Source organism: Dermacentor albipictus, chromosome 4, assembly GCF_038994185.2.
Source record: "Dermacentor albipictus isolate Rhodes 1998 colony chromosome 4, USDA_Dalb.pri_finalv2, whole genome shotgun sequence".
NCBI lineage: Eukaryota > Metazoa > Arthropoda > Arachnida > Ixodida > Ixodidae > Dermacentor > Dermacentor albipictus.
The window spans coordinates 68,501,119-68,512,072 of record NC_091824.1 but is presented as its reverse complement, the minus strand read 5'-3'; the positions used below and the strand labels follow the sequence as shown (position 1 = coordinate 68,512,072).

Sequence of the window (10,954 nt, the reverse complement as noted above, 5' to 3'; positions counted from 1 at the left end):
TTCTGGAGCGGTCTTTTCCATGAGAACGAAGCCATACATTTACATACACCTGATAGTGTTAGTTTGTCGTAGACATATTGTGATGTCTTGCTTGGTAAAAAGTTGTGAAATAAGGTATAGTTTGGGCAGCATGAGATGAAAAGAACAGTTATGAGACACGTAGCTGGAGGCTCCAAGTTAATTTTCCCAAAGAAATAGTTCACTTAACTGAAAGTTCACTAACATGAATATTCACTAGAATATGGAACTGTATAAGGCACAGCAGACAGAGTCAAAAGTGTGAACACTACAGTTACGTTGGTGCCTATCTCATTTTGTATATAAAAAATATCATTCTCATTTGCACTGCTGCTCTTCAAGCGCAATAAGTAATGAAGCCGTCCAGAGAGTCTGGTGTTTTTGCGCACTTCCTCTGGCATGGCTTGTTGCTGAGACACGAAGTCTCGCAACTTTCCAAGGCATCCTACAGCCTTGGCTAGCGTTATAAGATTTGAATCTGCCTCTACCATTACATCTTTTGCTTTGGACTCTTCTTCTTTGGAACGAACACCAGAAACAATTTCCAGATCTCGATAGTTCAGCACAGTAACAAGCTCACTATCCCACTGCCCATAGTCTTCAAACGAAGCGTTGTTGTCAACATCCAGCTGGCGACAGACCTCTGTCCACATCTCGGGGGCGTTCACCTCATTGCGCTGTTCCTCTTGCTCACTTTTGCCACACTGGAGAGGAAGGCAGCATTTATGCCACCAGTTTCTAATCATAGCCGATGGTACTGTTATGCCGCTGAGGGGCGATTTGGGGGCGGTGAGCGCTGCAGAGCGCAAAACTCCGTTGAACTGATTTCAGAAATGACCCCGGGTCCACTAAGTTTGTTCAAAGGAAATATTCACTATTCAGAAATTAGTTAAATCATTTTAACTGCCGCGAGGGATTTTCTAAAAGTTAGCTTTTCTGAAATATTCATTAAACCAACATTCGTACTATTGAGAGTTTATCACTTTCAGTGCACACTTATTGGCGGGTTGAGCATTGCAACATGTGAAAGTGATACTATTGCCTAAAATTATTGTCTATGAATACAATCCCAATAGTAGCGAACACTTCAGTGCTGGTTAACATAGCACTTTATTTCTTCCAAATGCAGTAACGTTTCTGCTGCTCTGTGGAAAGACGTTTCTCACTGCTGATATGCTTCATATTGGCTTTTGAAAAACTTGTGTTTCTGCTGTTGTATGGAAGGACATCTTGCTTTTCTCTTGTGTTTGCATGTTTAGCCCTACCTATAATAGACAAACCATTTTTTTAAAAATTTTGTGAACTCTTGATTGATTTCTTCTGATTGATAATGTAACTCATAAAACACTTAGTTCTCTATTTGTCCAGTCAAGTTAAAGGCGGCAAGAGGTAGTTTTATGTAGTTGTGACAGCGCTTTGGTTGCTTCTTGACATCGCAGGTGGGTTAAAGAAAATTGAGAAAAAGGAAGAACAAGAAATTGCAAAAGGAAATTAAATGTGGTGTGCCCAAGGAAGTTTAAAATCATTCTGCAGTGGCAGCCCCACAGTTTCTTACCAGCAGAGGTGAAGCCAGCACTTGCCCACTCTTCACCTCTGAAATAGAGCTGTGCCAGCTGGAGTCCGTTCACAGCTTAAGTGTTTTTGCTTTGTTAATGTGAATGCCAGGCTACTCGGGACATAAAAGCTAATTGTTTCTGACAACTGTATTACCTTTGGCTGAGTACTAGGCCGGTATAGCATAGCGATTCCTTTCGCTTGATTCTGTGCCTTTCTTATCATCTACTGATCATGACCAATTGATCCAGATGGTAACGTAGGCTCAGGCCACTGATAAACAAAGAAAAGGAAAAGAATAGCAATGGAATCGTTATATTATACTGGCCTTGATATGATCTCCCACAAAATTTGCTGAGATGATCAATCTTCATTGTAAAACCAGTAACACAAAAATACAAATGAAGCAGAATCTGCGCAACAAAAGTAGCCAATTGGAAAAAACTTGTAAGGAGTGAGAAGAAAGTGCTTCTTTTTCTCCACTATACTAGCCATGTTTTTTGTGGCCGTTGTAAAATGGCGCTGGTCTGGCTATAGCTTTGGGACATCATTTCAACTCCAGAAGTTTTCTTTTTTTTATGATCTGCTTGGGTGTGTCATAAGGACATCTTGTTCCCCATGAGCTCAGAGTTCACATCACCCTAAGTCTTGGCTTCTTCTAAAAAGCCCCTCACCAGGTTTAGGCATTGCAAACAGACAAGCACAGCAACGCACATAGATAATGCGGTGGCAGTCATGTAACGTGGTGGCAATCGTATTTGCAAAGCGTCAAATGGCTGCATGGTGCACAAACAGCTGAAATCTCAAACAAAGGTTGTATCAAACTCCCTTCTCTACCCAGAGTGCCTTGGGTGGCTTCCCCGGTAGACTGTACTGACATGAGCTTGCAAGCCAAATATTTCCCTGCGTGCAGCTGAGAGCCTACAAGGCATCGCACCTGGCGTGTTGCTCAGTTGCCAGAAAAGGTGTTTTTCAGAGTCCTGGTGAATGTTTAACCGCGTGAACAGATGAAGGACAAGTGCACGACATAAAGTGGTCACTGCTTTTGCCTTTTTTTAAATTTTCGGAAGCGCACAACATATACGCCATTAATTGGATGCATGAAAATAAACAAAGAAAGAGATTGAACAATCACATGCAAGTCACCACTTAACTGCAATTTTTTTTTTTTTTTTTCATGTTTGTTCCCAAGGCTGAAACGCTTAGAAATTGCTTCTCTTTTCTGTCAGTATCAGGGACACCATGCTCACGCATGTGTCATTCAGTTTTAGACATCTCTGCTGTGCTTGTTTGTGTTGCATACTTTTGTCTTTTGTCTGTCTGTGCTGTTAAGTGTTCACCATAGTCCAGTACAAGCTAGCCCACCATTTATCCATAACAAAGTTTCAGGGCTCAACATCATTTTTGTGCACAAAATACTCAAATATATAAATTGTTAAATGTAATTAAAAATGTTAAATATTTATTTATGCCTTTATTCTTGCTTACCGAAGAGGCGTTATGTTCAGCTGAGCAGCCACCGATGTGTTAGGGCCCTCTCCATGATTTCTGGGAGACTTGCTGACACTTGCTCTGGCATTCGAGGTAATTGCAGCTGGATAACTGCATATAGACTCCTCTGATTCATACGTGTCTTTCACAAACTGTTTCTCAAGTTAAACATTGCATATTCAGTCGAATGTTTGTTTCAGGAACTGGGGAATATATGGAATATTTATGGCACCTACAAGTCATTTCCCTCTTAGGTGTGCCCTTTAACCTACTACTGCTATAGCATGAGGAACCACACTACAAAATCAGTTTTGATGCACGGAATTAAAAAAAAAAAATCTTGATCTGCTTTCTTTATGATGAGTGAGAAGAAAACAGCACTGATCGGGAGGCCAACAGCAGAGAATCCGACACATTTCAAAGAAAACAAAGGTCTTGATATTGTGCAGGATTTCCTAAGACCTCATGTGCTGATTGGTGGATTTTTACTGCATTGGACCTTGTTGCAAGCCTGCTAAGTTGTTGTTTATCTAATTTATGGACATAAGTTTTCAAAAAGAAAATCCTCCTAGTTTTGAGAGAATTTCTATTCAGTTATTTTTGTTATTATTTATTCAGTTTGAAAACACATATACAATGAACAGAGATTGAAAGAAGGGATGAAGCAAGTTGGTAACTACCACTCAGAAGGGCCATAACACCTTACTTATTAGAAAGGAGGGCTCAGAAACAGAAATTGAAGAAAGGAAAGAAAGAACAAGCTGACAGATCTTGACTTAAGCAGCAACAACTAACAGAGTTCAGCAGTAGAAACAGAAAAAAATCCCCGCAGTGCACTAATTACAAAAGAGAAAAGAAAAAGTGTCATCAACTTGCAAAGAAACAACGCACTACCAACATGAAGCCAAGTCAGTTTGTTGTAGGAAACTAAGTAGGATGCAATGAGCCTGGTCATGCCAAGACACACAGGCACTGGGGTGCAGACATACACTGAGAGCAGAAGCATGCAGTGTGCAAGGGAACCCAGGACACTCCAATATCTGGTGCTAAAGTGTCTCGCAGTAATCACAAGAAGCACACAACAGACTGCTTACATGTCCTTGTTGGTGTAAACGTTCACAAATCAGGATGCAGTCAACCCCTATCTTGAGTAGTAATGCATTAGTGTGATGTAGACCTTGACCATGAGCACTGGTAGGAAATGACCCATTTGCGACACGTTGGACGGGATCCTGCCAGGGGATGTGGCAGCAAATCAGCATGCAAGCGTGATCGAGTTTGCACGAAAATTTAGGGCAGTCTCAGTCTTTGTGAGCACAAGTGAAAGCCAGTCAATCAGTTTCTTCATTTCTGGCAATATGCACGTGCAAAGGTCCACTGGCCAATAAACTTTTTGAGAGCCATTGATACCAATTGGCAGACGATGGATACCACATAAGATGTAATTTTGCTGGCAGACTCAGTGATGCTATGCAGAAATGAACAATCAGCATCACACAGCATGTTGTATATGAAAGCATAATATTATTGCGTTCTGCAAGTTCCAACTGATGGTGCCTGAAGCTGGAGGATAACAAAAGAAACTTGAAAGAACACTAATTACTGCATGAGTCAGGGTAGGTGCAATGTCAAGAGACAGGAATATAGCAGCCCGGATTAGAGAGCAATTGCAGGTAGCCAATGTTCTAGTTGAGCGCACTGGCATAATGCATAGAGCAGCGAAGCTGTGATATATAATTTTACTTTATTTGTTTCAATGCTGTCAATGTTTTAGCCATTAGGCAGGAGTGGGTTAATTATAGCACAAAAATGAAAACAACAAATGTTGAACTAATGTAAAAAAAAACATACCCAAGAAAAACAAAAAGACTTTTCTATGTGAAACATTGTCCTCTTTGTAATGGACACTACAAATTCAGGATAGAGTCAATAACTCCATGTCTTATGTCATGGAGAGCATGCATAAATGAAGACTGTATAGGGCTTTCAACAACATCGGTGGGCAAGGTATTTCAATTAGTTGCAGTTAGAGGGGAAAAAAAAAGTTTATTTTATTAATTTTTTTAAATTCACTATACCTTATAAGCCCATTGAAGATCATTGAATAAGGGAGGGGAGAGGGGGAAGAATACAGAGCAGATAAAAATTGGCATCAGATGCAAAGGCAACGAATGTATATACATAGGTTAGAAACATGGTTATATAATGCAGTGAGACATTATTGTGCAATATTAGGGGTATGGCATATCACATTATTGCAAAATTTTTGTGGTTTGATATGGATGTTGCGGGGTCCTGAACATTGTTGTAATGTGCAATATCACAAGGCTATGCAGATCAGTGAAATGCTTGCATTTGTCTGTGTATGTGGTTGAAACTGAGAGGCATTGTGACATGCACTCTGGTAGGTGAGGCAGCAGAGGGTGTTACCTACTTATGCATACATACCAGTGATAAAGAGACAAAAAAGCAATAGCGCGGACTGAAGTGTCTTACTTTATTCCGTTAACACTGGAAATATGGTCGTACTTGATGTGGTGACTATGTGGATTAAGCAAATTCTAGCTGCAGATGAACAGAGGTTAGGTAGGGTAATTTTCTTATATTAGAGGGTGAGTTATGCAAGTTTTCCACATTGTGTGAAACTTGGAGGCTTTGGAAGAAATGGCTTCCACAAGGGCATAGCCCAGGAAAGGTCAGGTATTGGATGGATGTCAAGGTATCTGTATGATAGAATGTTAGAAACTGGTATCATTAAATGCGACATTTGCCACTCTGACAGTATCTATCTAGCCACCTACATCTTAGTGCTCTCTTGATCATTTCATTAACTTGGTATCTACCAAAATTGGCATAGTATGGCAAGAGTGTATGAAAAACATAAGTGGTAGGTTGTGATATGAATGTCATAAAATGCATGTCATGTAGGTCATGAAACAGCCGCCTACGTCGTGGTATGTACCAAAACTGGCACAGTATGACAAGAGTGTATGACGAACGTGAATTACAGGTCATGACGAGAATATCATGACATGCGTATCATGTAGGTCATGAAACAGCCGACTACATCTTGGTATGTACCAAAATTGGTATAGTATGACAAGAGTGTACGACGAGCATAAATGATAGATCATGACATGAATGCCATGACATGTGTCATGGCATTTCATTGGCATTTCAATAACTTCATTTATTAAGCACTAGTAATTTCCCCTTTGTTGTCCTCGGTGTCAGTATTTGTTGGCTTCTTATGATATGACTAAAAAAAATCGGGTCTTCGGTTAACCCCCTTTCTTCTCATTTATGACATGTGTCATGTAAGTCATGGAGCAACCGCCTACACTTTGGCACTCTCATGGCCGTTTTGTTAACTTGGTATATACCAAAATTGGCATGGTTTAGCAAGAGTATATGACGAACATAAATGATAGTTCATGACATGAATATCATGACATGTGTGTCATGCTGGTCATGAAATAGCCGCCTGCATCCTGGTGCTCCCATAATTGTTTAGTTAACCTGGTGTGCTCTCCGTACACTGCTTCGCATAACATTGATTCCCACAGGGTGTAGGATCTGCCAGCCTTTTTAACCTATGAGGAAAATTCACATTTATTGTTTTTTGCAGCAACAGGAATTACCTGGCTTTTCGAGGGATAAAAAGACATCTGGCAAGTTTTTCAGTAACAGTAGGCTAGTTCAAGGTCAGTTTGGAGAGTAGAATAATTAGGAAAACATTTAATAGTGCTGTAAGTAATGCAGTCATCAGTGAACAGTCTAAAGATATGTTAGTGGGTAAATCGTTTATGTATTTAAAAAGAATAGTGGGACAGGGACACTGCCATGGGGCACACTGGACACGACGTCGCAAATGTTGCTGTAAGTGTTGCATGAGCTGAAAATTCTGTTACTTTCTCAAAATGGGGAGGTCATGTTGTGCATAGGCTAGCAGCACTAGTATAAGTAAATTTATTTACTGCCATTTTGTCAAAGTAAGGGGAAAATATTGAGTCTGTCCTTGCATATCCATCTCTAGCAATTTGCTACATTTAAGAAAGATGAGGGTGGTGTCAACCCATTATAGCTGTTATATATGAAACCGATTTCCTTTGTACATCTTGAAGTTTAGAGGTTTCTTTCTTTTTTTTTTAATCCCATACAACAGCAGCATTTACCAGTAGAGGCCTAATAAATGTTCTAAAAAAGCAAGAAGTTTTAGTTCACATGTTGACTTACTGGAGTGCCTCAGGTGCCCCAAGTCTCCTATTGCCTTGTTTTCTGTATAGTTAATGCAGACATTTCATATAAAGTGAGAGGATAGCAACGCCTAGGTGTACAATCGAACCCGGATATATTGAACCCACATATAACAAATTATTGTATACATTGAACAGCTGTAAAATCCCCTTCAAACTTTCTTAATAAAATTTTTATTTTATATATCGAGTTACCTATATATCGAACTTTTTTGTGATCCCCTTCAAATACGATATATCTACTTTTGACTCTACTAACAGAATGGGTTCCAGAGGGTGTTCTCTGGGAGAGGTCTTGTCCTACGTTTTATTTAGAGTGACTGAAGATGGCGGTGATCTAGTTGCAGGAGGTACTGTAGCGAGAGATGGGCGAGGCATCCCTGGGTGCCAAGGCGCCCGACCTGGTCTCGGACAGTGCTGCATCCAGTTCGAGGGGACCTCCTCCTGCAGAGGTTGTCTGGCCACCCCACGCTTATGCCGATGTTAACATGGCCGTGAGTTTTTTTTCTTTTTCCCAGAAAAAAATGCAAGGCTGTGGTCTTTTTTTTTTTTTAGAGCCATAGCTGTTGTGAGCTCACTCACCTATATTTTTTTAATGTCAGTCGGCGTCTGTTGCAAGGATCCGTAAGTGCTTTGCAAGAAGTTTATAAACAAAAAGAACTTGCACTGCCCAGAGTGGATTAAAACTCCAATTCCGAAGAATGACAGTCGGATGTTTTGCTTTTCAACCACTCTACTGAAGCTACAACATCTGCCTAGAGATAGCGGTCACGCTGGGAGATGCTGTGACTAGATGACGCCATGCACTGCAGCTTACTTATGAAACGGCACCAAAGTGAAGGAACCTAAATGAAGCCAGCACTAAATTGTGAAAATAGGATAGGGCAGAAGAGGAAAAGAGAAGTCGTGTCTCTTCACTTAGCCATCAGGGAACGCTTTCTCCACCACAATAATTAAGGTTTTCTCTTTCACAACATGAGAGTGCTCCTTGCACAACTGTGAATTTTTATATACCAATCGACAGTACACGAAACTGTGTATGACTTATTGAGCATAAGATTGCACTTCTACCGATGCTGCAGCAGAACACAATTTCTTACAATACTGTGAGCCAATTCTCCACACAGAGCCTTTTCCTGTCAACGAACAAATAATTAGCTTTAAGAACAAAAAAAGTTGCAGTTTCGCACATATAGTGAAGCAGTGACGCGACAGCTTGTGCAGCATAATACACTGCAAGCCTTTCACTGTTTCATTTGGTAATGGTTTCTATAAGTATGTCACATGTGTGTGAGCAATCTGCTTTTGTGAAGAAGAAAATTTCCTTCAATGTCAACTCTAGTCCATGTTGTCTTCACTTGTAGGGATGGTCAGTCAACAGTGTCACTGATGTAATATTGCTGGTTGTTCCACTGACCATTGCCGCTTTCTTCCTTGCCAAGCTTCTCTTTCTTGCTCTCCATTTTCTTCTTTCTTCCTAAACCTTTTGTGGTGGCTCAGTGGCTTTAGCATTCAGCTGCCAAGATCAACATGGGCTTGTTGGTACATGGTGAAAGAGTAACCCAATGACTGCAGTGACAACCAGTGGATATCCTTTAGGCATTCCTTGTCAGGATATGGATATCCCTGGGATGTGCTGAATTTGTCCAGCAGACGTCCCTTTTATGATAGTTTGGCTGCAATTTCCGCGTCTTGCAGACATTCCTTGCATGTGCATGAGGGACATCATGGGGACGTGCTGGGTACATTGCGTGGACATGTCACGGCCTTTTGCACAGTTCGTACAATGATACGTGTTACATTCTGCAGATGATGTGGTACTGATGCAACGGGCAGAAGCCCACACAGTTTTAAATTACTCCAGAAAATATGCAAAGTGCAATGTGTGTGTGCGTGTGCGCACGCGCGCGCTTTATTTTCACAAAAATTAAATACAGCTTTGTGGGGGTAAAGTGGGGAAAAAAGCTGCTCGTTGCAGCTTTTTGCTCATGTGACTGCCTGTGATGCAGGTTCTTTTCTTTAGTTATTGCAGATGATTCCCTGAGGCAGAGCCTCCAAGAACTCAATTGAGGACAACGCCATTTGTTGCAAAATGGACACAAAGCTTTTAATACAATTAATGTAAATAGAAACACATAAAATAAACTCTCAATGAAAATTCATAACAAGAAACAAAATACTGTCGGAGCTATAACAGCACCAAGAGCACTCAAGTTAGGGGTAGACTACGAGTGTAAGCGCGCAACAGTTCGACATGGAGGGGCGGAGATGAGGCAACAAGAGAAGTGGCGCTGGTCTCACCACTGCGTCGATGCACTTGAGCGATGAGGGAGTGACCAGAGCGTGGCAGCTCCAGCTTTGAGATGGAACGCAGGCGGCTTGGCAGCATGGATAGGTGGAGGCGGCATTCTGGCCAGGCAGCTGGGCGCAAACTTGGGCCTGTCCAACTGTTTGTACTCTGCCTGTGGGCGCAGAAGTTTGCCAGCCTTGGGTAGCGGTCCATGCTTGGGCAAAGTAGCAATGCCAGAAAATGGGTTGGCGGGAGGCCCCGGTTGGGTGATGCCCTGGAGGCTCGGGTCTGGAACCTGACAGCCCGTCTCCAACTCCCGGTCTAGTGGCCGCTCTTCACCTATGCATCACTTCCTGGAACTCTCCCTCTCTTCTTTTAGTGTGTCTTGCTTTTCTGCCACTCTGGCTGATTTGTCTTTGCCTGAATGGCCCCTGGGAACTCTGTGGACTTTCCCGATTGGGTCAATTTCCTTTTGTTCCATCTTTTTGTCACGCATTTTCATGCTTGATGCTCCTCAACGTCGTCTTCCATTCAGCAGAGATTCACCTCTGCATGTGCACTTTTTGTCATTCTCTTCTTTTCTTCTCCTACCACGGCACTGTATTGTACACGTCACACATCACACTGCCTCAGCTTGTAATATGAACATATTGGAAAGCGTGGTTCCGTCATGAGGAAAATGAAACGTGAAACTTCTGGGAAGGTAATTATTTGTGTGTCGCCGATGCATATCCAGATATGGTATCCCTGGGATGTCCTTGGTAGGACATCCAATGTTGGTTGTCTTGCAGATGTCCGAGTTGTCTCCGAAATGGGGCAGGGATATTGGGACATGACTTAGATGTCCCACGGATGAAGTGTTTTCACTGGGAAGTTACCAACAAGTCCTTATTGAAACACCTGATTTAACGTAAGCCTTCTGTGGTGGCTGTAAGATATTGTTTTGTGTTGCTCAAATCGCTCTTATTTGGTGTGCAGGTTGACTATGCGAACGGAGTTCCTGTTTCTTTACACCAGCCACAGCATCATTATGAGCGGCAGGAATTTGTAGCTGCTGACAGGGAGTCAGCACTGGTTGTTTACCATGAAGAGCCTTACAGTCAGCAGCAACCTTCAAGTGGCATGGAAACCTTCATACAGGTAACTCTTCCTAGCTTGCGAAATTCTGGAACAAGATTTCCATGCGCTAAATTGTGCTCTTTGAGCTTTGTGCGGACCTGTTTGTAAACTTTTGCTCGTGTGACTACTTTGCTGCAGGTGCATAGCCATTTCGGTGAGCGTGTTCACGAGTGTCATGTGCCCCAAAGACTTTGTTTTGCTGGTTGAAATTATTGCTAGGAAAATG

The 10,954-nt window shown here is 41.8% G+C and overlaps 1 protein-coding gene across 6 annotated transcripts in view; it reads left to right on the top strand.

The window, feature by feature from the left end:
• LOC135902037 (PR domain zinc finger protein 15-like) overlaps nucleotides 1-10,954 on the top strand; it is an 83,659-nt gene that overhangs the window by 1,745 nt on the left and 70,960 nt on the right. For 5 of the 6 annotated variants that reach the window (XM_065431919.2, XM_065431915.2, XM_065431918.2 and 2 more), the window contains exons 2-3: nucleotides 7,661-7,813; nucleotides 10,588-10,749. In XM_065431919.2, the coding sequence (XP_065287991.1) occupies nucleotides 7,685-7,813; nucleotides 10,588-10,749 (291 nt within the window). In that variant the 5' untranslated portion in view covers nucleotides 7,661-7,684. The remainder of the gene's footprint in view (nucleotides 1-7,660; nucleotides 7,814-10,587; nucleotides 10,750-10,954) is intronic. The other variant, XM_065431916.2, reaches the window with a different exon arrangement.